Consider the following 24,562-nt stretch of genomic DNA (forward strand, 5'->3'; position numbering starts at 1 on the left):
GCTTAAATAAAAATTATTCTTTCTTTATAGATTAGAATAGCCTTATTTATATTTCGAATCAATCAGAATGACAAATATTTTTAATTTATAGCTTTTAGTTAGTTTGAGCTAATAATTTTATTCATTTCTAGAGAATTTTCACATAAATGTTTGTACAGGGCATTGTGCAGTGATAGGCATAATCGGGAGATGTATTATTATATAAAATATACATAGATAAGTGTAAATCAAGAAAAATTTACATACTGGACTTTTATCACAAATGGTCTATTTCTAGTTACACTCTCATATAACCCGAATGTAAGAATAGAAGAGATACAAACCGCTATTTGGATTATTCATTTATATTCTGTTTTGTGCCTGGGGCCTGTATTTATATATTTTTAGTAGCGGTTTCTTTCTGAGCATACACAAAAATAAGCTAAAATAGCAAATTGTACTGGGACTTGAGTGTTTCATGCTAATTTTGTTTTTTCATTTAACCCGAAAAATCTTTACTGCAAATTATTTAGAATGTTACTGGACAGAAAATTGCGCAGAGAAAGAAGAGAGTGGATGGATTCTGTGAGAGCAGAGGAAAGACGCCTTGAATCAAAAAAGAGAAAGGAACTTCTGTATAAATCATACGAAAGAGATGTTGTTGTGCCAAAAGAAATACGTAACGAGATTGACGAGGATAAGCTAACTGCCGAGGAGGCACTTCAAGATGCAATTTATGCATTTGAGAGCGGGGAAAAGGAGGATGAGTTTTCAAATACAGAGGCCCGGCCAATTATTACAACGTCAAGATCGCCATCTGATCCGCTTGTTAGATTTGCTAAAGCGCTAAAGAACATTTTGCCAAATGCAGAAAAGCTTAACAGAGGAAAACATATGATACAGGAGTTAGTACAGGGCGCAATAAAAAACAACCATACTGATCTTATAATGGTAAATGAGCACAGTGGTGTTCCATCATCGCTGATTATATCGCATCTGCCGCATGGGCCAACTACGTATTTCAGCATACACCACCCAAACATTGACACAGAAGAGCCAATGAGCACAGCTGCGCCTGCAGTTGTTTTTGACAACTTTACAACGCCACTTGGTCTGCGTGTGAAAAGAATTCTGTCATCTCTTTTCCCCCAGCTGCCGGGGAGAGAGAAGCCAAAGAGAATGGTGAGCTTTATTAATAGGGAGGACAGCATACTGTTTACACAGTTCAAGACCTCATTCAAACAGGGCGAGGTTGAGTTGCAAAAAATATGCCCACAGTTCACGCTAAAGCTGTACGAGATTCGGGCTGGTACTCTGGACATGACATATGCAGAAAAAGAGTTTGTCTTCCGGCCATATCTTAATACAGCAAGAAAAAAGTTCTATTTGGGAGAGGAGACGGATGATGTTCCGCAGGAGCAGCCAGAAGAGAAAAAAGAGAAACCTGCTAAAGACGGAGAAGAGAAGAAAAAGACAGGCAGCAAAGACAGAAAAAAGGTTGATGATAGAAGCATGTGGCAGAGAAGACTTAGCAGAGAAAGCCAAAGAACGCGATAAGGCACTATTAATAGATATATAATTGTTTATTTTATTTTTATTGAAATGCAAATTGAGTCTCATATTGTACAATTCTATAAATCTATCCCAATAGTCAGCAGAACTCTGTTCACAATAAGCATGGGGCAGACTGTGCTTACATACTTAGATATAATCAGTCCATACAATCTTATATATTCATTCCCCCATATAAAGCAGCTCGAGCTGTGGAGGGTTGTAACTGCGTTTTTCTACTGGGGCCCTGCCACACTTGACACTTTAGTGCATCACTTCTTTATGCTGAAATACTGCATTATGATGGAAGAGGCAGGAAGCAATCCAGCAGAGTTTCTGTATATGATTCTTGTAGGAATGGCACAAATTCTAGTGTTTGCAACTGCACTTGGGCTGCAGAGACTTTCTAGTATATTATCAACATATATTATTTATGTATGGAGCAGGAAAAACCCTCTTATTGTAGTGCAGTATATGGGTCTGTTCAGCCTACCAGCACATTACATACCTTGGATTATGTTTATATTCTCATACCTGGCAGAAAGGTCTCTTCCAATAAATGATCTAATTGGGATTTTGACAGGGCATGTGTACTTCTACTTTAAAACAGTCTACATAAAAACAAACCCAGGAAGTGACCCGCTGGCAACGCCGCAGTTTCTTAAAAATCTGTTTATAAAAAGAAAAGCACAACCCACCCAGTCCGAAAGGCCTGCAGGCACAAGAAGGCCAACAACACTCGCAGATTTAGAGGAATAAGTACGTGTGTTAATAGCACTGGATGTAAAACCTAGGTGGTATGGGCAATAAAGCTGCTAATACTCGCACATTGCCATTATATATGCAAAAGATCTTTTCATATATTTTATACCTAGGTAAGCAGGCATAAAAATCAGGAAAAACTGGCTAGACAGAAAAATAAAGCATGTTCCAGAATATTTTAAATTTCTCTATTGTTTTTCGGGTTATTTTGGTGGATGTGATTTCTTCCCACCAACGGCGCAAGGCGCTTACGAATGGTACACTGCGCGCATACCACTTCATAGTAGAACATATGGAGCAATAATAAAGCGTGTGCAGTTTCGTTATGTAAATGAGATAGGATATAGAACTGGATTGTAATATACATTTTATTTTTATTGTTCACGCAATGGTAAAGAGAAAGCATGTAGTAGATTCTGATAGTGAAGAAGAGTTCAAAGCAACCAAGTTTGTAGATGTTGAAGCGTCTGAGGACGAGCCATCGGAGGATGAAAGCATGAACTCCTTTATAAATGAGCTAGCAGAGGATGTAGAGGCAGCAGAGGAGGAGGAAGAAGAGCCAGAAGAGCAGGCAGAATATGCAGAGGAGAGCGGGGAAGAGGAAGATTTACATGACTTTGAAGAGTATACAAAAACAGTGGAAGAGAGATACAAAGCAGTGGATGCAATGGAGGTCGAAGAAATACCGCAGCAGCTGCTTTTGCCAACAGATAAGTCTCCAAAGCTGTGGCTTATTCGATGCACTCCTGCCAAAGAGAAGCAGATTGTTCTGTCGATCATCAGAAAGGCCATCTTGAATAAGTTAAATATAACTGCCGCACTCACAAACGAGCTAGTGAAGGGATACATATATGTAGAGGCGTACCAGAAACAGCAAGTGCTGCAGGCAATAGATGGAATATTTGGTGCGTTTAAAACTAACATAACACAGATACCAAATAAGGAGATGGCAGATGTTCTGTACATACCAGAGCTAGATCCAGTTATCTATAAGGAAGGAAATTATCTGCGGGTAGTAAAAGGAGTTCATTCAGGAGAAATCGCCAAAATTGACTCGCTTGGCACAGGAAAGGACAAAATAATGGTTATGCTGGTTCCAAAGATAAATCATAAGCATAAGCTGTTTAATCCAAATGACTTTAACAAATCTGAAATATATAAAATGTCTAAGAGCACCTGGGTGTATAAAAAGGAAATGTATAAAGACGGGCATTTGCTTAAGGGGTTGCCCATATCCTATCTAGCTGCAACTCCAGCGGTCACAAAAGAGGAAAAAAAGTGGTTTGATACGGCAGAGAATAAAAAGATAGCAGGAGTGCTGTTTGTTAAGGATGAGGTTGTAGAGATCGTGTATGGTGGATTAAAAGGCGCGATTGGAAAGGTATTGAGTGTTGGCGAGGAGGATGCGCTCATCAAGATAGGAGACAAAAAAATAAAAGTTTCATTGTCAGAAATACGTAAAAAGTATGCAATAGGAGATGAGGTGCTTGTTGTATCAGGAAGAAAGCGAGGGAAGTGTGGGTTTATTGTGGGGATAGAGGGCAATAAGCTTATGATAGGAATCAACAACTTTACCGATGAAATAGAGGCGGAAATAGAGGAGGTTAAGCTAAGCTCTGTCCCAGATGCACCAAAAGAAACAGAAAAGGCACCGGGTAAGATAGCCACCCGGACTAAAAGAGACCCACTTGTTGATAGGCAGGGTGAAATAACTGCAGGAGAATACAAAGGAAAGCGGGGAACTATCAAGGATGTGCTACCAAATGCGTATAGAATACAGCTGATAACCTCCTTGAAGTGTATATCTGTAAAGAAGTCTGATTTCGAGATACACAAGAGGAACTCAGCACCGCAGATGAGAGAGACTGATCAGTTTGAAAAAGAAGAAATGCTTAATAGCATAACACAGGACAAAAATAGAACATACTCAGATGACGAGGACAGCAGCACAACTCCCGTCCAGGATGAAGGCACGCCTTTAATAGAATCAGAGGTGTATACTCCAACCAAGCCAATTAACTCTTATAGCTTTTCAGACGAAGAGTAATTAAAATGTAAGTTAGCCCCTAATGATAGAAATCTTTTCCTGCATATCAACAGATTGCCTATTTTGTATTTTCAGGTTAGTTTAGAATGTTTGCCTTCTTTTTATTTTTTTGGGTATTTCTGAAATATGCTAGTGCAAACATACATGGAATAACCCGAATAAAAACTATAGCAAATTTAATAATAATCTAGTCAAATTTAGTATGAGTCAGAAATCAATAAATTAGAATTTCAAATATTTAGGCTATATTGAGCCATTTTATAGTACCGCGCCATAGCTAGAAGGGGTTTTGGATATTTTGAATGATATGAATATTTTCTGGCATTAAAATCTACTCTTGATGTTAGTATCACTTTAGCTCAAAGAAAATCACTTTGTATAGGTTTTGGCAGCGTCTAGGCTACATAACCCGAAATCCCTATAGAATTCTAGAGAACTCTATCAAATGTTCTCTATTGTTCTAGTTTAATGTGTTTCTTTCTTTAATTAGGAGAATATATTGCTGTTTGTTTGATTCCGCCTCTTAATTGTATTAGCCTCTTTTGTTTTTTCTGTTTTATTATTCCAGTTTTAAATACAAAATATTTGTTGTCCTTGGAAAAGAATGCTTCAGAATGCGAACTCGATTAAAAGAATAATGAAGGAGTTAAGGGACATCCAAGAGTCTGAGAAAAACAATCCAGAAGGCAATGGAGAGCACGTGGTGAGAATAGGCCCAGTGGATGAAGCTGACATGTACACATGGAGAGGCAAGATAACTCCGCCTGTTGGCAGTGACTATCACGGGGGTGTGTTCTATTTGGATATTAAATTCCCAACAGACTACCCATTCAAGCCGCCCAGAATTAGATTCCTTACTCGCATATTCCATCCTAATATAAATACGAATGGAACCATCTGTTTGGATATTTTAAATGAAAAGTGGTCCCCTGCACTGACAATATCAAAGGTAATGATGTCTATATGCAGTTGGCTAGATGAGCCAAACCCGGATGATCCGCTGGTTCCTAACATTGCCTCTATGTACAAGACAGAGCGCGCCAAATATAGTGAGACATGCCAAGAGTGGACAACAAAGTATGCACTCGATACAAGCAATGATATAGACGCGTGGAAATAAGGGGTGCCCTACAGGAAATAAATGATGTTTGCTACCGGCATTTTTGGTGTTTTTAGTCCTTTCAGTTTAATAGTAGAATTTGAGAGTGTTTTGTTTTTATGGATAATCCAGACAAAATATTCAGAGAGCCGTGGGGATCGCAGATCCAGCAGGGAAGGAGTGCCCAAGAAGAAACCATCCGCAAAACAGAGGCTGCGTGGGCCCGCGCGCAGGATGCTCTTCCTAAAGCGCAGGAAGCGCTTGAAGAAATAAGAACTGCTGCTAAAGAAATATCCAGAATAAAAGAAACAATGGAGGATGCAAAGGAAGATATTGTGCGAATTGAAGGATTAACAGAGGAAGTTGAAAAGGAAATAAGAATAAAAAGAGAGGCACTTGATATACTTGATAATATTGTAGATAGCATAAAAATATCAAAGGATGAGATGCAGGCCTTGGAAGAGCCAATATTCACAACTGCGCAAGAAATAGCTAAAATAGAAGAGGCTCTACACAAAGTTGATAAGTGTTTAGGAATAAAGGATGAAAGAATTCTGTCAATTCGGCTGGTTCAAGAAAGACAGAAGGTATTCCAGGGAGTGTCTACTAGGTTTGAAAAAAAGACAAGAGAGTTCATTCTTAAGGTATGCTTAAGAAATAAAAAAACACCAACAGAGGTGCATGATTTTATGGGAAGATACACCGAAATAATAAACTACCTGGTAAGAAAAGGTGTATTTGAAGAGTGCCTGCGCGCATACACTGCAACTATATCCAAGTTGCACCGGGCCTGTATTCTGAACAAGGTAGAAGATATCGCAAAACCATTCAAAAAATCCAAAAACATACTAGAATTTAACGGAAAGATAGAGCCTGCTATCATATTGCTAATACAGCTGATGTATTCTCTTGTAGCAACTGAAGAGTACTTTTTGTCAGAGATATTTACTATGAACGGGAGCGGGGCAAACACAAACATACTTCGAGACATATTTATACCGGCAGAGCAGGAGCTACTTGCGCTGCCTGGCATTCTGTACAACTATGGGTATGAGGTTGGGGTGATTAATCTTTTAGCAAGCAAATTCGAGTGGCCTGCCACTCCTAGCAATACGCCATCAGAAAAAACAGCTGCACATAAAATAAGTGGGCTAATTTCACAGATAAAGAAGAAAGTGCATGAATTGAAAGAAACATACCTTAAAAACATGAAAAAGATCATATCAAAAGAGTACTCAAAGGAGGGTGCAATAGAGCTAGACAGAACATTCTATAATACGGTAGATGTATCAGTGGTTCCATCTGTAAATACTGAAGTGCTAAAGCTAAATTTAACATACTCCAGCAAAGTAAGCGCACAAGCAGAAAGAGTTTACCAGGTAGTAAAAAGAGCCTCTATTCTTGGATCTATCCAGGCGCACTGTTTAGAAAATAAACAGCTGTATGAATCCAACGTAAATTCCCTTTTAGATGAGGAAATAGAGAAAACAACGAGCAATCTGCTATATCTCGCAGAGAACAAAGTATTTGAAAAAGAAAAGCTTTCTAGTATAGTTAAAAGAACAAAGGAAATAATGGACCTATTAAATAACGTAGAAGATCCATTGGGAAATAGGCTGCAGGTTGCATTTAAAGACATGGTTTTATCCAAGGCAAATTTCCACCAAAGAAATGATATAGCTGCAGTTTTAACAGCCAATAAGAAAGATAACTGATCTGTAAATAAAAGAGTGTGGTGGATTCAGAATTATTATCTGGATTTTCCAATCTCATTAGGCAGAGTAATATTGGCAAAGTGCCTTAACAGGAAGAATATACATAATAAAGTGCACATACTCCAAGTCTATATATATGCTAATTATTATTAAAGACCACCAGCTATTTGGATCCTGTATGAACCAGGGCTTTATTCTAATGGAACTGCATGCGTTCTTCATTCTCTTTGTAGTGGTGGTATTTATTAAAGACTATTCGAATTAAATTATAAATGGGTGAGTATACACATTATTTCTTTGGGTAATGCCAAGTGGTTTGCATAATATGGTGCTTAGAATTTTATTCCCTTTATTTCTATTATATGCCACGGCTTTCAAGCCTAGTGTTTCTATACGATTCCATCTTGCCCGGTGGAATAATTAGTGATTTAGTAATTTCTTTTTCTTTCTTGTATGGGAGTGGAGTCTACTTCAATTAAGAGTATCCTTCGTGTTCGACCACCGCACAAAGACAAAAGACTACGAGTAAAGGACAGAGCGGTTTATGTAGATAAGAATGACCAGGAGGAGCTGTCTTTTCTTTTTGACGCCGCGTACAAAAGCAATAGCACGCAAGAGGATATATACCATGACATAGAGGCGTACTTAGACAACATAGCAAGAGGAATAAACACATCAATACTTGCCTATGGTGCCACGGGCTCTGGCAAGACATACACAATGTGCGGGTCTTCAGAGAATCCAGGTATTATTCCAAGAATAGCGGCAGACCTATTTGGAAGGTACACAGAGACTCTTTCTGTTCTGTTCAAGGTTCAGATTGAAATGTCCTACATTGAAATATATAATGAAAAGGTGTACGATCTTCTCGCAGAAGAGCCCGTCTCTCTTCCTGTAAGAGAAGACTCGCACGGGAAGGTGGTGATACAGGGCGTTTTGGAAGAAAAGGTGAGAAATAAGAATGATTTCGAAAGTCTATTCAAAAAAGGTGGGCAAAGAAGAAAGCAGCGAAAAACTCTTTTAAACACAGAAAGCAGCAGAAGTCATGCGATTGTAACCCTTTTTGTCACTCTTTCTACGGAGTCCACAATGGTCAGAACAAAAATAAATCTAGTTGACCTGGCGGGCAGCGAAAACAACAAAAGAACAGGGAATGAGGGCATGAGCATGGTAGAAAGTGCAAGCATAAACAGAAGCCTTTTTGTACTGAATAAAGTAATTGAGAGTCTGGGAAAAGGCAACGCGCGGATTCCGTACAGGGACAGCAAGCTGACAAGAATACTCCAAGACTCTCTTGGCGGCCTAAGTGACTGTGCCCTTATTGTAAACATCCAGGGGGACTCTTCAGCGGAAACAGTCAGCACACTTGCATTCTCCGGAAAAAGTAGGAAAGTCAAGCTAAAGCCACAGAGTGAAAAAATAGCGTTTAACAAATGGACAAGTATAGTCAAGGAAAAGACGCTTTCCCAATCCAGACTGCCCACTAGAGGGTACTCTGGCGACGGAACCTTTCCGGGCGGAAAACGAATTAAAGGCAGCATGCCATTAGGGTTTAATAGAAGCTATGAAAACCATGATTCAAATAATAATACAGAAAGAAGAGAGGAGAAGAAGACAAGCAAAAAATCTACACTATCCCACAACAAAAACGAACCAAAGGAAAAGAAAAGAACTGCAAAGCATTGCAAAAAGCAGAGCATAGAGATTGTTTTAGAGATTGTAAATAGTGGAGATTTTCTGCGAATAAAATCTCTTCCTATGATAGGAGATCAAAGGGCAGAAAAGATTATAAAGTATGCACAGAAGAAACCAATTACAGATATCAATGAGCTACTTCTGGCAGGAATTACAAAGAAAATACTTGCTAATCTGGTGTTTTAGCTAATACTTTAAACGAATAAATGCGCATGCATTCTGTTTTAGTTTGGTTTATTTTTATATAATATCATTATACACTATTATTAATACGTTTATTTCGGGTTATGTTCACAAAACTATGTTATATAACAAAAAATTCTATGTGTGTACTCTAAACTATATTTAACAAATGATTTTAGTTTTCGGATATTTATATAAAATAAGAACTTTCTGGTTATTCGTATAAAGAAGGGAATATTTATTCTATTTGTAAGTAATTGTGCGCAGAAGAAGAAAAGATAAGAGCCCATGCGTATTTGTTGTTTTCATGTGAGAACACATCATTTTAGATATTTAGGTAAACGCGTGGGTATAACAGAAAATAATATGAAATCAGCAATGCATGGCTGTACTATGGAGTGTTTGAAAATGCGGGGGGATTTTTTTATTCACTATGTACAGAGCCACAACAAACATAATTTAAATAGAACTGACACTTTTTATTTATCCTCTTTGAAATCCACCACTGCTGCTCCCATATGTAAGTTTTTTCGGGTTAATAAACGAAAAGTCGTCTAATTCTGACTTCTTATTACTGCAGCCCGTGTCAAATATCAAAGATTTCTCAAATGGCTGTGGAAAAGAGAAATTGTCTCCTATGATGCTTTCAATGAATGCTGAATCATCAGAGAAAAAATCAAGTTCATTAAAGCTATACGTATTTGTTTCGGGCTTTGCTGCTGTAGGCTGTATAAACTGCTGGATGTGCGAGGTATATGAAGGAGCAGCCGGGGTAAACACCGGCGTGGGGTTTGGAAGAGTTGAGTCTTTAAACAAATCAATCTCCACTGAAGACATCTCAGGCCTTTCCTTGGGGCGCTGCATTGGCTTAACTAGAGGAAGCATTTTCTTCTTTTCCTCCATCTTGGTGTCTCTAATATATGTCTTCAGGCTTCTCTTCTGCTGCGCAAATGTTTGTGGCCTAGGCACCCCGGGCATACCGCACATATATTTGCTGTAGGTATACAGGTTGGTTTCTCGCCTTAAATCCCTTTCAAGAGCATCGCAGAAAAGGGCATCGTGTGGAACTGAGTACCAGAAAAATACTTTCTGCTTTTTTTGGGTTCGGATACATCCGTTTTTGTACAGAAACTCAAGAAAGTCTGACCTAGGGGATTCTAAGGTGGCATCTATACCAGGCTTCAGATTTCTTAGATCTGAAAACACTCCTTCTTCAAACTTTTTGTGGCTGGAAATGTGCCGCCCTGCATTCTGGAATCTCCACACAAGAACCTTCACAATATCTGTGCCTGTAATATAAAAGTGCATATTCCATAGAATACAATGGATATAGTCCCCATTCTTTAATTGGTATTTTCTAATTCTTTCTCCCTCTCTAAAATCCTTTGGTGAGTTGGCTAGAAAATGAAACAACTCTTTATCTCCCTGTTCTTCTAACTGGTTATAATTCATAATCAACAACACATATTTGGGTTTATATCCCGGGGTTGAAACAGTTTCATGGTAACGGTTTCGTAGAACAGCAAATAAACAAACAATGGAACCTGAATTATTTTCAGTACCATGTACCCATCAATGCAGTGGATCTGCTAAAAAGAGTTAAAATTACTTTTCTGCAAAAATATTCAGCTTATGCGAAAGTCCAAACCATCTACAAAGGCAAAGAAAGAAAAAGCAGGACAGAAAGCGGAAAAGCCTGCTACTGCCATACAGCCCCTCACAGAAGATGCAATGGGCGTGCTATTAAGAGCAAAAAATTACCAGGCGTACCGAAAGACCTCCAACAACAAAACAAATGAATACGCAGAAGCCATATCCGCACTGCTTGATGAACAAAAGGCCCAGGAGAAAGAAGAAGCAAAGAAAAAGATGCCAAGCAGCTTCCATGTAAATAAAATACAAGTAACTGAGGAAAGCCATAGCAAGAAAGACACCAGCATGGAAGCAGACAAATCCACATCAGATGAAATAAAGGAAGAGGATACTTCCGAAATAAAAGAAGATACTGCTGATGCAAAAGAAGAAACCCCAAGCAAAATAGTAAGTCTTAGTACATGGGCACTAAAGTTAGTTCCAACCACTGACAATTCTCTGGATTTAATTGTGCTTGGTGTAATAAAAGGCAGCGATGATATAGTACAGAGCTCTTTTATAAAGAAAAGAGCGTCTATTCGGCAGGTTATGTCTAAAAATACAACATATATCTTGGAAAACTCCTGTGACAGCACGGTGACTCCATTTCCGGGGTTCCGGGATAGCACTTTAAACAGGTTCAAAAATGGATTTCCATCTAACTGGAGTGCTCTTATTCGGGCAGAGGTAAGATATTTACAAAAAATGAATCAGACAGCAGAGAAGGTAAACAAGCCAGAAGCCAGAACAAAAAGAAGGCGCCTGAAATGAAATAAATATCTGATTAGTGTAGGTAGGGTTCTTTTATTTTATATAAATAGGTTCATACGCGCTTGATATACTAAAAACCCTGAGAGCCTGGTAGATCAGATCTCACTGAGTGTATATTATGCCACTATATATAGCACTAATTTGAAATTGTCGGCTAGATACACGCGTACAAATGGAATCTTGGTGGTTGAGTTAATGCAAAGTGCACTTTGAAATATTTTGGGCTGTATTTTTGGTTATTGGATGTTTCCTAAGTAGTCATCGTTTATAGTGGCTACTCCAAATATCTTTGTTGGTTCAATTTTAACACCAATTAGTCTTAGCCTAACAATACTGTCCTTAACTATAACAGAGCCCCCATCATGCTGTATTATGCTAGAATGCGCTCCTGCCTCTATGAACTGCCCTGATAATTGGTGTATACTAATAAACACAGAAAATGGACCTATGAAGCAAAAGATGCCCATTTTGTTTATTTCGTGAACCACTGCATTGGCCACTTCATTTTTCTTTGGGAAAAGAGTTAGCGCAGAGTACTCCGCTAGAAAGGTAGCAGACCCAGAAGTGCTGTCTACTTCCGTGGTATATAAGTTGTCTATTGAAATTATGCTTATGATGTATCCACAGTCAGCCTTGCACTTGCCCTCTACCTCAGACATCAACCGCTTTCTTACAGTCTCCTCTATTTTCTTTCCCAAGTACTTTGGCTCAAGCACAATTCTCTCTTCCATCTGTCTTATGTAGAACATGGGAGTATTATCAATACAGAATATAAAAGAAAAGAATGTGCATCGAAATGAAAATAAAGAAAGCCCCCGTCAGGGGAGAGAAGTATTTCAACGCGGAGTAAAAATTTGCAAAGATGTTTGAGAAGAGCAACCGGGGAATGCAAACTATTTCGCATATAGCAAGAAGTAACGTAAATTCAAATGATAAACAGAAAGAATTTTCATTATGCGAAACCAATATACAAACAATGGATAAAGAGTGTACAGACATAATTGAAGATGCGTTTAACCCGATTAAATGCACTACATGGCAATCAAAGAAGAATTTAGTGGATAGAATAGAGGAAGACCACCCCACTCACAAAAGCATTGAGTATAATATAGAGGAAAAGAAGATTGTCCTGCCCCCAATTGGGAGAGGTCTTAAAGAAAAAGGAAAGAGGCATATTCTTCTGAATAGCATAAAAATAGACTCGTTCTCTAGCGGATCTTCAGAGGAGCCGCAAAAAGAGCAGTTCTTTGAGGAGGTGCTTGCATTTGCAAAGAAACGGGGAATTACAAGCAGTGAAAACTTAATATGTGCAATATCAAAGGATCAGGAGGGAAGCCGCTTTATCCAGAAAAAGCTTGACAGTGCAACTATCGAGGAGATTGATATAACTTTTGAGGAGATTTGTCCATGGATTTCTGAACTAATTGTCGATTTGTTTGGTAACTACGTTGTGCAAAAATTTCTTGAAATTGGCACAACAGAGCAAAGAGAGAAAATATTCTTTGCAATGGAAAGCACAATTATTTCTCTTGCCCTGCATATGTATGGATGCCGAGTCATCCAAAAGGCGCTTGAGTGTAAAGATATAAATAGAAAGATTGTAGAAAAAATCAAAGGGCATGTTATCGATCTAGTCTGTGATCAGAATGGAAATCACGTGGTTCAAAAGTGTGTTGAGTGTGTTGATTCAGATTTTGTAATTAAAGAGTTTGAAGAAGATGCGGTTTCTTTGAGCCGGCATCGGTATGGCTGCAGAGTTATTCAGAGAATATTTGAAAACAGCACAAAGTGCGCGAGCGCAATTGACAAGATCATTAGCAATGCTAAACTATTGGTAGAGGACCAGTACGGCAATTATGTAATACAGCACATATTAGAAAAGGGAACGCATGCGCACAAAAGAAAAATTATTACTGAACTTTCTGACAATATAGCAGAGTACAGCATACACAAATTTGCATCTAATGTCATGGAAAAGTGTGTAATTTGCGGAACAAGCGAGGACCGGAGATACATGCTAAAGCAGCTTAAGTCTGCAGTTGGCCCTGCAGGAGAAGATCTGCTTGTCCACATAACAATGGATAAGTTTGGCAATTATGTAGTTCAGCGCCTGCTAGATGTTCTAACTGGAGCAGATAAAGAAGTTCTTATGTCTCATCTCAGAGCAAACATTGCAGACCTTAAAAAAAGCTCATATGCAAAATGCATTATATCAAAGCTAGCGCTCCTTGACTCAAAGAAAGAATAAATTATATTTAAACTTTCTGCGAGTTTATTGAGTGTCATTATTTCTCCAATAATTAATAAATAGAATAACGGTTTCCACAGGAAAATTTTCTTTATTTTTTCTCCACATATTACATAAAAACTATTCAGTACTTTACTATAAGTTGTTTAAAGTTCAATAATGCGCTATTGTTAAAACTAAAAATTAAAAATCTCTACATATGTAATAACCAGGAATTTAATAAAAGCACATAATCCTCACTAGGGCAGCTTCAAAGTACTTTAGTTGAAATTCTTGTTGTTTCAAACACCTTAATTCCACCTGAGTTCATGTATGCACATACCCACTACTGTTTTTCTAAATTTATTTCTATTATATATAGACAGAAATTATACACTTTTATAGTGACTACTTTTCATTCTTGCTGCATATAGCTGCATAAAAGAAACTATAAGGCGCTTAAAGGATAAGGAGGACTTCCTCCAGATAAATATTCGCAGTGGATAACTGGTCATCTGCTTATTTGGTGTACCACATTTATAGAAACGGAGTACACTTCCTAATACAGCGCCGCGTTTTCTTCTGCAATGTAAGTAATTATTAAAATTAAAATATTCTATTTATTCTTTTGCGGATTCTTCTTGTTCTTTGTTTTTTTCTTGGATTTGTCTTGCTTGTCTATTTTTACAGTAAACCCTTCTGGAATAGTTGGTGTGGGGAGCGCGTCTAAGTCAGGGGTGTCATTAAACGATGGCCCAGCAAATATCTCCTTTGTTTTCTCATCTCCTGCGCCAGATTTCATTGGATATTTTTTTCTTTTATTTTTTTATTTCTTACGGCCCTGGGCAAAATGAATATGAATGCTGTTAGAGAAAGAAAGCCAGAAGAGGATACAAAAAAGAACCAGAAACAGTTTAAGTTCCCTGGTGCAAAGAAGCACTTTGATATTGTTAGAGAGTGTACTACTGAAATCAACCGAATCAAGGATACTATAGAGAGCACAAAGGACAGACTAAAGGGCAGAATTGAAGAATTTAGAAAGCAGACCGGACAAAAGGAACTGTATGATAGCAAAGACAAGATTCAAGCCAACATAACTGAGCTAAAGCAAGAAAAGAAGAAGCTGAGTGATGAGGTGATTCTTGCAAAGAATGAGCTTAAAGAGCTATCCCAGGCTGTAGGTGAAGAGAAAAAGAAACTTAACATGCAAAGCACTGCCGAGCTAAAGAACAAACTCGCTTCAATCAACAACAGAATTATGGAGAAGCCAGTGAATGTGAAGGAGGAGAGAGAACTTAGCGCAGAAAAGAACCAAATTATAAAGCTTCTTTCAATGCAGGGAATCTTCAAGGAGAAGGATGAAAAGATTAAGGAAATGGAAGACCAGAAAAAGAAAAAGGAGGCCAACCTCTCTGTTAAAAAACAGGAGCTGGAAATCCAGAGCAAGCTTTTTGTTGATATTCAGGAGAAGATTGGGGCAATTAAAAAGACTGTCTACCCAGAAGATATAAAGAAAATGCAGGCTGATATTGCAGCAATGAACGCTGACATCGCAGCTCTTTCCCAGAAGAGAACCGACGAGTTTGAAACCATGGGAAAGAAGAGCGAGGAATTCGACCTAAAGGCCGCAGAGATCGAACTTGCAAAGAGCAGAAAGAATGCTCTTGTTGATCAGGAGACACTTATCTCAAGTCTACAGGAGGAAAAGGATATGATGGAAAAGAGCCTGCACGGAAACCCTTCAGAGAAGCTGAAGTCCGTAAAGAGTGCTCTTTCTAAATACGCCACTGCTCCCCAGAAAGGTAAGAGCACAATGGTTACTCTGCCAATGCATCTCGTAAACCAGCTGGTTATGTTTAGAATCTCAATTCCAAAGACTACTGCTGATGTGGAAAAGACTCTTAAAAAGATTGACATGGTAGCAAAGAGCGAAGAAGAAAACTTCCTTTCAAAGAAAGAACAACTTTCAGCTGATATTGCCGCAATTACAGAGAAAATAAAGAAGGCAAAAGAGGCGCACCAAAAGATGCCTCGCCCAGTTTTCCCTCGTATGTTGGAATAAGTGCAATTAATAAACTGGTCTGCCCTTAGTCTTTCTTATATTTATTCTTTTTATAACATTCTCTTCCTAGCCGTTCTATAGGTTCTTTGTCTAATATGCGCCTTTCTGTGCGCTTGCCTATTTTCTTTTCTACTCTTTAACCCGAAATTTGCCTGCTTTTTCTACCCCTCGCTGTGCAAGCACACTGTTAGTATGTCTCTTTTTATTTTAGAAATAAAAGATGTACATAATTGCCATATGAAAGTTCATATATGAAGAGTTTACTGCTGTAAAAATACAAATAACAAAAAATAAAACAAAATGAAATGAAAATATCGTATTAGCTAATAAACACACAGCCTAATCAGCATAAACGCACAGCAGCCTATACACAAAAACAATTGACCACTTTCAACTTTTTGATAGTCATAGAAGTATTTTTAATGCGTATTGTCTATGAACATTTAAATACATATAATAAAAAGTACACAAAAATTTAGCTTATTCTTATTGGTATGATATGTATACAACCCAAAATAATAAAAAAACTAGAGTTTAAAGAGACTTTTGTGCTTTACTGTAATTAAAATTGCCATAAAATTAATTTACACATGATTCACAACGAACTAAATAGTTTAATAAATTCAACTACACACTCTGAAAATAGCAGCTTTAGTTTATTTTAGATATTGGCTTCATGCAGCATGTGCTCAATAGTTGCCAGGCTGACCATTTGCATATTTCGATGCATTACACTTCTAAACTCGTCCTCGGGGAGCGGGTACTCAGCTAGCTTAAAAAGGATCTGCATTCTCTGATCCTGCTCTTTAATTGCATCGGTTATGTATCTCCTGTGGCCAACCTCCACTAACGCAGATGCAGCATGGAACAGCACGGGGAATCCCTGGGTATAAAACAGATCAAGTATCATTGCATATATACTAGGCGATAGCCTGGAAAAGAGCGTAAGATACCACCCAGCAGAATAGTCATGTGTTGAATTGCTAATTGCATGGATGCTTTTTCGAATGGCCTCTGGAAGGGTGAGATTAAGCACTCGCCCGTGCACACTTAGCACTTTTGAAACTAATGAAAGCTTTTTATCAAAGAGTCTTTCTATTCTATTCTTCTGAATAGTATGGCATAGAATAGAAAAAGATTCTTCGGGCGTGAAAAAATGCAGAAGAAAGGCAGCATAGTAGGAAAGGCCCTGGCAATACTCAATCAAGCTATTATGCTTGGCAAATGCCACCAGAACATGCTTTAGCTCTTTTTTCCGCTCTATGACATCGTATTTCCGAATTTCAGAATTAAATTCTTCCATGGGCAGAGACTTGGAATCAACGGATCGCTCGATGTCCACTTCAATGTTCTGGAGTGCATCGCTTGGAATTTCAGAAATACATAGAGAGTTGAAATCCTGAAGGACAGGATTGTACATAAGCTCTTTCCACACTTCAGCTCTTGTTTTCATATATTGTTCTCTATTTCCTCTATATGAATACTGTTTCAGAATGAATTTTTTTAATGCCCCAACAGATGAGTAAAGGAAAAGAAACATTCCCACCATACAAGGTAAAATCAATAGAGCTTGCAGAGATCGGAGAAGAAGCAATTCTCTTTGCAAAAAACGAAATGCCAGGAATCCGGCATCTTTCTGAAAAATACAGGGAGGAAAAGCCGCTATCCGGTGCAAGAATCTCAGGATGCCTCCACATGACTGTCCAGACAGCTGCTATGATTGAGCTTCTTGTAGAAATGGGCGCCGAGGTTGCGTGGTGCTCTTCAAATATTCTAAGCACAGAGGACAAAGCAGCAGCTGCTCTGGCTAAGAGAGGACTAAGCATATATGCTTGGAAAGGAGAAACCGATGAGGAGTACATGTGGTGCATTCGGGCAGTCCTTTCAAAATGGGAGAACGGGCCAAATTTGATAATTGATGATGGCGGTGACCTTACTAATCTTCTTCACAAGGAGTACGCACACCTGCTTCCAGGAATTATTGGACAGACAGAGCAAACCACAACAGGAACTCACATTCTTGAAAAAATGCATGAAAGCGGAGTTCTTAGAATACCTGCGATCTGCATTAATGAAAGTGTTATGAAGAGCAAGTTTGATAATATATACGGGTGCCGAGAGTCACTGACTGATGGCATAAAGCGGGCAACTGATGCAATGATTGCAGGAAAAAGAGTGCATGTATGCGGATTTGGTGATGTTGGAAAGGGCTGTGCACAGGCAATGGCTAAAATGGGCGCAGTAGTGACTGTTTCAGAAATAGACCCAATATGTGCCATGCAGGCAACAATGGAGGGATACCAAGTGCGAAGAGTAGATCAGGTTGCGCCAGAGATAGACATTTGGGTGACTGCTACAGGAAACAGAGACATCATAATGTCTGAAGACATTCTTCGCATGAAAAACATGGCAGTACTTTCAAACATTGGGCATTTTAATGTAGAAATTGATGCTGAGTGGATATATAAGAATGCTGTGAAAAAAGTACCCATAGGAAACAATGCAGAACGAATTGTCCTTCCAAACAACAAGTCAGTTATTTTACTGGCTGAGGGGAGGCTTGTTAATCTTGGATGTGCAACAGGCCATTCTAGCTTTGTTATGAGTACTAGCTTCTCCTGCCAGACACTTGCTGTCCTGCGGCTCTGGAGAGAGTTTAAGCCCAGTAGCGAAAATAGAGGAGCAGTTCTTTTCTTAACAAGAGAAGAAGACGAGGAAATAGCACGTATGCACTTAGAAGGAATGGGCCATTCTCTCACCACGCTGACACCAGTGCAGGCAGACTATCTGAATGTCCCCGTAACAGGTCCATACAAAAATGACAAGTATAAGTACTAATATGCCACACATGGAAATACATCTAGATTAAAGTACTTGCTGTTGAGTATTAATATGACACCTAGCTGTTTTATTTATGTCTGCTAATATTATGGTTTCTGTTTAAACGTATAGAAGAATAATTTCATATATATTCTCCTTTACGTTTAAACATAACCCAAAACTAGACAAGAAAATCTTTAGACTATTTTAGCTATTTAGGATGTCTAGAAAACAACAATAAAACTTAAATTTATACTAAATAGCCCAAATTATTTATTCTACACTAAATAATACATATATTGCATATAAATTTTGGAATATTAGACAATAAATAAACTTATAGAATCAGAATTTTACTAATAAGATAGCTATATCAATTATCGTAATACATATCGGGTTTATAGTGACAACTGGTAATATAAATACCTCTAGCAAAATATATTCATTCTATTGTTATATTGCACTATACGCTCCAAATTTATTAAATATACATATAAAGCACTGCATATGTCGTGAAATCATCTATGTAAATTCATAGAATACCCAGAAAGACTAAACATTTCCTCTGATTTATACTTATCACAAAGTATGTATTAAGACTGTTTTGAGCTATTGGTGGTGATGCAACAATACTTGTAGGATATTAAAAATAGTAGTGTGTAAGCAATACACAATGTTTTATTGCTATTATCTATAGAAATTAGCATTATCACATAATTTATTTCACATTATGTGGCATTCGCACATGCACACTGCCTTCATTGTGCACTTCAAAAACACCAATTATAATAATATACGTGTTTGATCGAATGTGTTATTAACTTTGTTTGTTTTATATTAATTATATTCATATAAATAGATTTTTTATATTGGCTTGTGAACAATGGTTTATAAGAAACTTAACTCAGCAATATTTCTCACGCCAAAACTTCTGTATATTGCAGTAAATATAGAGTATTTTCTATTCTACAATCTACGACAGACATTTCTTACTACAAGAGGGGTAACCGGCACACAGCAAACACTCACACTTATTGTCATGCTCTTGAGTACCTTCTTCAGTAATATGGGGATTGCATATCTAGCAGACAAATTCCAAAGACCCAAAGGGATTCTTATATTTTGTTTGCTTTTCTCTTCTCTTCTGTTCCAAATTCTGTTGCTTCCTATTCCCTCTATTTTAATTTCGGCTGTTTTTGTACTATACTCGATGTTTATTCTATCCACACTTCCACTATTAGATAGACTGGTTCTGGACTATTTGCAGAAGGTACTCCAGGCACCTGCATCTCTCTATGGAAGACAGAGAATGTTTGGAACTCTGACTTATGCATTGATTAACTACTTCACTGAGTCTATTGTCTTTGGAAGTGGTGGAAAAAGCAGCAAGGAAGGAAATTACTCAAGGCTTTGTATACCATATATTTTGTGTGCATCGGTGGCTAGTGGGCTTGTTCTTTTGCTTGCACCTGCTGATCGAGTTAGAAACGCACAATCATCTTCGTCTTCATCCAGAAATCCCCCACAGTTCTCAAAGGTTCTTAAGAACCCTGCATACATGTTCTTCTTGTTGATTATTCTTATGAATGGAATTACTAGAGGAGTGATGAGCATGTATCTAAGCAACTACTATAAAAATATTCTTAATTTTGTAGACTTCAAGCCACCTAAATACCTTCCAACATATGTACAATGGTGTCTGCAGGAGCTATATGCCAATCCTATGTCCACCTGCAGTACATTTGGAATTTTATTGGAAATAGGATTGTTTTTCTGCTCAAAACCACTGCTAAATATGTTTGGGTTATACTGGTCATTTTTGCTGTCACAAACCGCCCAGGGGCTAAGATTCTTCCTGTATACATTTATAAAAGTAGATGATCCATACAGATTCGAGAAGTGTTGTATGATTGAGTTGCTAAAAGGTGTAAACTTTGGACTTACTCATCTTTCAGGCGTGCAGCTGGCCACTTTATTAGTGCCCAGCAATCTGAAGTCAACGAGTCAAATGATTTACACTGGCACCTTTGTTTGTTTAGGAACAGTTGCTGGTGTAATAGCCGGGCATTTCCTTAAAATAGACACTTATGAAGGTGTGCAGATGGTGTTTAATGGCTGTGCATATCTGTCTCTTATTGCAATTGGCCTGATTGTCTTAAAGTACGGCTTTATCGACGGAAAGCTATGGGGAGAGAATAGAAATGAAGTTCCTGCCCCTCCCTTGTCAGCACAAACAACACACAGCACGCTAGCTAGCCAGGATTTAGACAAGAAGGAATTGACTCCTGCTAACTAAAAGATGCGGCATACAGTAATTTCCTATGCAGCTATATAATGTACATCTAGTTTCAATATTTTATGCACAATGGATATAATAAAATATATATTCGTCATTGTTTTCTTTTCTAATTATATTTAGTTTTCTACTAAGAATCCTTACGGTGTTTTCTTTTCCTTCCTGCAGCAGTATCTTATCTTAAGATATAAATTAATTTTTGTATAAAATAGAAAATAAATAGAAAATCCTAAAAATGCGCTTATGCACTATCTCCATAAATTATAACTAAAAGAAAGGCACAGTAAAATTCGCATATAATAATAAAGCGCATCTATTATGTATTTACAGTTTATTAATGTGACAGATTTTTTGTTGTGAATTATCCCGTTATTCACCTGATTTTATTGCATAGAATGACATGCTAGACATGGCCTCTTGGTAATTAATGTCTACGCTCTGTTCTGCTTCTATTTCTTTCTGGATTTGCTCTGTAGTTATGTGTATGGTGTAATTGATCTGTCTAAGTATGGCCATTTCTACTCGATTCATTTTCTTTATATCTATTATTTCTGTGTCTATCTCTTCTATGTTCTTTAAAGAGAAGTCACTCCAGTACTTTTTAAAGATTATACAGGAAGTAAAGAATACTTCTATGCTTGTATACTGCGGAAGGTGCGCAATTACCATGTTGCTGTATATCTTTGCACATATCACTTCTATCAGTGTGAATCGATTGAGAACATGGATTTTCTTTAGAATCCCACTTAAGTCCTGGGGCTTTTTCTGTTTGTAGTACAGCTCTAATAATGCACTGTGTATTATAAGGTTTTTTATTGAGGAGGATTCTTTTCTTTGCATCCTCTCTGCATATCTTGAAAATAAATTCAACTATTTATTCTCTTAATTAGGCAAATTACTTTAAGCATTAACAAATAAAACAAAGGATTAGTCAGATGCAAAACAAAAATGAATAATAGATGGGTCTATACACGCAATTTTACACCCAAATGAGTCTAGCATATCTATTTCCATCTATTTGTATGACAATATTGACCAATATAGAATAAGACAGGAGAGACAGAATCCAAGGATTGGTCTAAGCCCATGGTTTATGTGCAGTACAAACACTCTCCCGAATTTATCCATAGCCCTATTGTTATTTTCTTTATAGAATAGCTTAATACAGTATAGAAATACTTTATATTTTATGCAGGATTTTAGTACTTTTAGAGTATACAAGGATATTTCTCATACTTTTAATTATTTTAGCCTACAGAACATTATTTCATGTGGGGCTTTTAACTCATTGTGCAAAGAAAAGACTATAGCAGAATCAGATGTATCTTTCTAAATTGGTGTTTAAAGAACCAATGTACAAGAAAGTTACAAAAACGTTTAGTTTGTCTGTTTATACTGGAGACCTTCTATGTCATGTTTGATCCATTTATTGCAAGTATAAATTAGAGTGTTTGTTGTAATATACAATGCACTTATTACTAACCACAGACCCTGAGAGAGCTAAACTAGAAGAAATAGGAAAAAATATTATACAAGAACAAAAGATAGCTGTTCTAACACTTGCTGGAGGAAGTGGGTCCAGGCTAGGATATGAGAACCCCAAGGGAACATTTATACTTCCAACAAAAGTTGCCCCACATCTTTCTCTTTTCCAAAGACAGGCAGAGAAAATATTCTCGATTGGTGCCACTTGGATTATAATGGTCTCATGCGAAACAATACAGAAAACCGTAGAGAACTTGCAAAAGGTGGTTCTTCCCAAGTATGGAAGGTCTGTGTTCTTGGTTATACAAGAAAATATAGATGCGCTTGATAAAGATACAAAAGAGCCCCTCCATGGCGTGGATGGTTCAGTAATTAAAGTTCCAAATGGAAATGGATCTGTTTTTAAGACGCTTAAAACAAAGAACTATATTGAGCTCACTGAAAGGTCTGCCACTACCCACAGTGAATCAATTTTAAATGTTATGCCTGCCATTGAATATTTTAATATTATATCTATTGACAATGTTCTTGTTCGCATAGCTGATCCTGCTATGCTAGGGTATGCCCAGAAGTATCTTTTTGAGGTGGTGAGTGCTGGTATTCCAGAAGTGCCAAATAAGAAAATGGGTGTGTTTGAGCTTAATAATGAAAAAATTGAGGTAATTGAGTATACGTATGAGAAACAGGATAGCACTCCGCTGATTAATGCAGATGGAAGTAGACTAGTAAACATAGCAAATCATCTAATATCTAAAGAATTCATTCAGAGAATGGACCCCACCGAAATTCCATACCATGAGGCAATAAAGAAAATACCACATGCAAAGGACCCAGCTCCCCTCTCACCAAATGCCATCAAGAGAGAGCTTTTTATATTTGATGGATTCAAATTGGCAACGTCCCATGGTGTGATTGAATATGGAGATAAATCATATGAGGGGCTCAAAAACAAAGAAGGAGAGGCAGATAGCATACAGACATGTGCTGATGCATTGGACCAGGCAGAATAAATGCCCCGTTCTTTTGTTTTGGCATTTTCGGGTTATATATTCTATAGAAATATTCAATAAAAATCATTTAGCCTATCATTTATACGCCGATTCTATGAAATTATATATCCAAATTCTGCTTTATGTATCTTGTGTGTTTTTACAGGCTTGCTGATTTTGTGTGTTTTCTATGTCTATTCTTCAGGCTGCATGGCATAAAAATTACTAATATTCTTTCTTCTTTATACCTTCTTCCATATAATAATACACGTAAAATTTAAAAAAGTTTATGCGTTTAAATATTCATTTCTTTTACACTTTTATGTTAATATATGCATTTCTACCAATTTTAGTTATATTAAGTACATCTTTTCTATGAAAATATTTTGAATTTTTTTGGCTATATATCGGGCTATAGATAGTCTTAAGAAAAATACAGAAAATAGTGAATGATGTAGTACACCTCTACATAAAAAACACAGTATGGTTATACAATACATTCAAGCATATATGGCATTTATATAAATTTTTCTAATTATAATGAATTAATTCGCACATTCCTTGCAAATGCCTATGACATGCCTACTAAAATGTATTTGTACCAATAAAACACATGCTTTCTGCATGAATTTAACACACAGCATAATAATATAAACACTCCAGGAATTCTTCAATTTAGAGCATATTTATAGAAGTGAATGAAAAAATTTAAAGTGAATGAATATAAGCAACAACTTAAGACAGTTAAAGTTTATGAAAATGCCAGTAAAGGATGAGAAAGAAGTAAAGAAAAGAGAAACTCTTGGGACTTGGCTTTTAAAAGAAATCACAAAAACAAAAACACAAAAGAAACCACATACATTTTAATTATCACCTATCCATATCCATGCATCCTCTTCTTTATATCCACGTAGTACTTTCGAAATACGAATATTACTGTCTAATAAAACTCTATTACAAAGCATTCTCCACTCCATATTACTTAATGCCGGATGCTGCTCCCGAAGCTCCTTAATTGTGTCAGCAGGTAGCGCATTTTTGCTTTTTTTATGGATTCTTTCTACAATGTAGCTTCTATACTTCTCTACTTTGGCTCGCATTAGATGCATAATACGAAGAACAGTTATAACGATCGATCCTACTATAAATAGAACAATTAATCCTACTATAGTTATTTTAAACATATTCCAAAGAAATCCCATAGCGCGCTTTAAATGTATTAACGGGTTACTAAATACTTTTTTTTCTT

At 37.2% G+C, this 24,562-nt stretch overlaps 19 protein-coding genes across 19 annotated transcripts; 13 read left to right on the forward strand and 6 right to left on the reverse strand.

Moving 5' to 3' along the window:
- Positions 1 to 513: 513 nt before the first annotated feature.
- NEPG_00685 (uncharacterized protein) lies at positions 514 to 1,536 on the forward strand (the record flags this gene model as incomplete). The annotated part of the gene is made up of 1 exon (XM_013203062.1): positions 514 to 1,536. The coding sequence occupies one exon, from the start codon at positions 514 to 516 to the stop codon at positions 1,534 to 1,536; it is 1,023 nt and encodes a 340-aa protein (XP_013058516.1).
- A 45-nt stretch (positions 1,537 to 1,581) lies between these two features.
- On the forward strand, positions 1,582 to 2,464 carry NEPG_00686 (uncharacterized protein; the record flags this gene model as incomplete). The annotated part of the gene is made up of 1 exon (XM_013203063.1): positions 1,582 to 2,464. One exon carries the CDS (start codon positions 1,582 to 1,584, stop codon positions 2,287 to 2,289), a length of 708 nt encoding a protein of 235 aa, XP_013058517.1. The 3' UTR covers positions 2,290 to 2,464.
- A 216-nt stretch (positions 2,465 to 2,680) lies between these two features.
- NEPG_00687 (uncharacterized protein) lies at positions 2,681 to 4,399 on the forward strand (the record flags this gene model as incomplete). Its single annotated transcript, XM_013203064.1, has 1 exon — positions 2,681 to 4,399. One exon carries the CDS (start codon positions 2,681 to 2,683, stop codon positions 4,337 to 4,339), a length of 1,659 nt encoding a protein of 552 aa, XP_013058518.1. The 3' UTR covers positions 4,340 to 4,399.
- Positions 4,400 to 4,943: 544 nt separating this feature from the next.
- On the forward strand, positions 4,944 to 5,490 carry NEPG_00688 (ubiquitin conjugating enzyme E2; the record flags this gene model as incomplete). The annotated part of the gene is made up of 1 exon (XM_013203065.1): positions 4,944 to 5,490. The coding sequence occupies one exon, from the start codon at positions 4,944 to 4,946 to the stop codon at positions 5,457 to 5,459; it is 516 nt and encodes a 171-aa protein (XP_013058519.1). The 3' UTR covers positions 5,460 to 5,490.
- Positions 5,491 to 5,557: 67 nt separating this feature from the next.
- Positions 5,558 to 7,279, forward strand: NEPG_00689 (uncharacterized protein; the record flags this gene model as incomplete). The annotated part of the gene is made up of 1 exon (XM_013203066.1): positions 5,558 to 7,279. One exon carries the CDS (start codon positions 5,558 to 5,560, stop codon positions 7,151 to 7,153), a length of 1,596 nt encoding a protein of 531 aa, XP_013058520.1. The 3' UTR covers positions 7,154 to 7,279.
- A 327-nt stretch (positions 7,280 to 7,606) lies between these two features.
- On the forward strand, positions 7,607 to 9,034 carry NEPG_00690 (uncharacterized protein; the record flags this gene model as incomplete). Its single annotated transcript, XM_013203067.1, has 1 exon — positions 7,607 to 9,034. One exon carries the CDS (start codon positions 7,607 to 7,609, stop codon positions 9,032 to 9,034), a length of 1,428 nt encoding a protein of 475 aa, XP_013058521.1.
- A 470-nt stretch (positions 9,035 to 9,504) lies between these two features.
- On the reverse strand, positions 9,505 to 10,483 carry NEPG_00691 (transcription factor steA; the record flags this gene model as incomplete). The annotated part of the gene is made up of 1 exon (XM_013203068.1): positions 9,505 to 10,483. The coding sequence occupies one exon, from the start codon at positions 10,481 to 10,483 to the stop codon at positions 9,515 to 9,517; it is 969 nt and encodes a 322-aa protein (XP_013058522.1). The 3' UTR covers positions 9,505 to 9,514.
- Positions 10,484 to 10,609: 126 nt separating this feature from the next.
- Positions 10,610 to 11,434, forward strand: NEPG_00692 (uncharacterized protein; the record flags this gene model as incomplete). The annotated part of the gene is made up of 1 exon (XM_013203069.1): positions 10,610 to 11,434. The coding sequence occupies exon 1, from the start codon at positions 10,664 to 10,666 to the stop codon at positions 11,432 to 11,434; it is 771 nt and encodes a 256-aa protein (XP_013058523.1). The 5' UTR covers positions 10,610 to 10,663.
- Positions 11,435 to 11,455: 21 nt separating this feature from the next.
- On the reverse strand, positions 11,456 to 12,183 carry NEPG_00693 (uncharacterized protein; the record flags this gene model as incomplete). The annotated part of the gene is made up of 1 exon (XM_013203070.1): positions 11,456 to 12,183. The coding sequence occupies one exon, from the start codon at positions 12,181 to 12,183 to the stop codon at positions 11,671 to 11,673; it is 513 nt and encodes a 170-aa protein (XP_013058524.1). The 3' UTR covers positions 11,456 to 11,670.
- A 113-nt stretch (positions 12,184 to 12,296) lies between these two features.
- On the forward strand, positions 12,297 to 13,759 carry NEPG_00694 (uncharacterized protein; the record flags this gene model as incomplete). Its single annotated transcript, XM_013203071.1, has 1 exon — positions 12,297 to 13,759. The coding sequence occupies one exon, from the start codon at positions 12,297 to 12,299 to the stop codon at positions 13,680 to 13,682; it is 1,386 nt and encodes a 461-aa protein (XP_013058525.1). The 3' UTR covers positions 13,683 to 13,759.
- Positions 13,760 to 14,277: 518 nt separating this feature from the next.
- NEPG_00695 (uncharacterized protein) lies at positions 14,278 to 14,463 on the reverse strand (the record flags this gene model as incomplete). The annotated part of the gene is made up of 1 exon (XM_013203072.1): positions 14,278 to 14,463. One exon carries the CDS (start codon positions 14,461 to 14,463, stop codon positions 14,278 to 14,280), a length of 186 nt encoding a protein of 61 aa, XP_013058526.1.
- A 48-nt stretch (positions 14,464 to 14,511) lies between these two features.
- On the forward strand, positions 14,512 to 15,748 carry NEPG_00696 (uncharacterized protein; the record flags this gene model as incomplete). The annotated part of the gene is made up of 1 exon (XM_013203073.1): positions 14,512 to 15,748. The coding sequence occupies one exon, from the start codon at positions 14,512 to 14,514 to the stop codon at positions 15,721 to 15,723; it is 1,212 nt and encodes a 403-aa protein (XP_013058527.1). The 3' UTR covers positions 15,724 to 15,748.
- Positions 15,749 to 16,371: 623 nt separating this feature from the next.
- On the reverse strand, positions 16,372 to 17,176 carry NEPG_00697 (uncharacterized protein; the record flags this gene model as incomplete). Its single annotated transcript, XM_013203074.1, has 1 exon — positions 16,372 to 17,176. The coding sequence occupies one exon, from the start codon at positions 17,174 to 17,176 to the stop codon at positions 16,385 to 16,387; it is 792 nt and encodes a 263-aa protein (XP_013058528.1). The 3' UTR covers positions 16,372 to 16,384.
- Positions 17,177 to 17,229: 53 nt separating this feature from the next.
- On the forward strand, positions 17,230 to 18,620 carry NEPG_00698 (adenosylhomocysteinase; the record flags this gene model as incomplete). The annotated part of the gene is made up of 1 exon (XM_013203075.1): positions 17,230 to 18,620. The coding sequence occupies one exon, from the start codon at positions 17,230 to 17,232 to the stop codon at positions 18,559 to 18,561; it is 1,332 nt and encodes a 443-aa protein (XP_013058529.1). The 3' UTR covers positions 18,562 to 18,620.
- Positions 18,621 to 19,426: 806 nt separating this feature from the next.
- Positions 19,427 to 20,903, forward strand: NEPG_00699 (uncharacterized protein; the record flags this gene model as incomplete). Its single annotated transcript, XM_013203076.1, has 1 exon — positions 19,427 to 20,903. One exon carries the CDS (start codon positions 19,427 to 19,429, stop codon positions 20,837 to 20,839), a length of 1,413 nt encoding a protein of 470 aa, XP_013058530.1. The 3' UTR covers positions 20,840 to 20,903.
- A 264-nt stretch (positions 20,904 to 21,167) lies between these two features.
- Positions 21,168 to 21,679, reverse strand: NEPG_00700 (uncharacterized protein; the record flags this gene model as incomplete). Its single annotated transcript, XM_013203077.1, has 1 exon — positions 21,168 to 21,679. One exon carries the CDS (start codon positions 21,677 to 21,679, stop codon positions 21,209 to 21,211), a length of 471 nt encoding a protein of 156 aa, XP_013058531.1. The 3' UTR covers positions 21,168 to 21,208.
- Positions 21,680 to 22,305: 626 nt separating this feature from the next.
- NEPG_00701 (uncharacterized protein) lies at positions 22,306 to 23,407 on the forward strand (the record flags this gene model as incomplete). Its single annotated transcript, XM_013203078.1, has 1 exon — positions 22,306 to 23,407. One exon carries the CDS (start codon positions 22,306 to 22,308, stop codon positions 23,332 to 23,334), a length of 1,029 nt encoding a protein of 342 aa, XP_013058532.1. The 3' UTR covers positions 23,335 to 23,407.
- Positions 23,408 to 24,030: 623 nt separating this feature from the next.
- Positions 24,031 to 24,271, forward strand: NEPG_00702 (uncharacterized protein; the record flags this gene model as incomplete). Its single annotated transcript, XM_013203079.1, has 1 exon — positions 24,031 to 24,271. One exon carries the CDS (start codon positions 24,031 to 24,033, stop codon positions 24,178 to 24,180), a length of 150 nt encoding a protein of 49 aa, XP_013058533.1. The 3' UTR covers positions 24,181 to 24,271.
- NEPG_00703 (uncharacterized protein) lies at positions 24,177 to 24,515 on the reverse strand (the record flags this gene model as incomplete). Its single annotated transcript, XM_013203080.1, has 1 exon — positions 24,177 to 24,515. The coding sequence occupies one exon, from the start codon at positions 24,513 to 24,515 to the stop codon at positions 24,177 to 24,179; it is 339 nt and encodes a 112-aa protein (XP_013058534.1).
- Between the last annotated feature and the right edge of the window lie 47 nt (positions 24,516 to 24,562).

The sequence above is a fragment of the Nematocida parisii genome (assembly GCF_000250985.1).
Source record: "Nematocida parisii ERTm1 unplaced genomic scaffold supercont1.2, whole genome shotgun sequence".
In the NCBI taxonomy this organism is placed as follows: Eukaryota; Fungi; Microsporidia; genus Nematocida; species Nematocida parisii.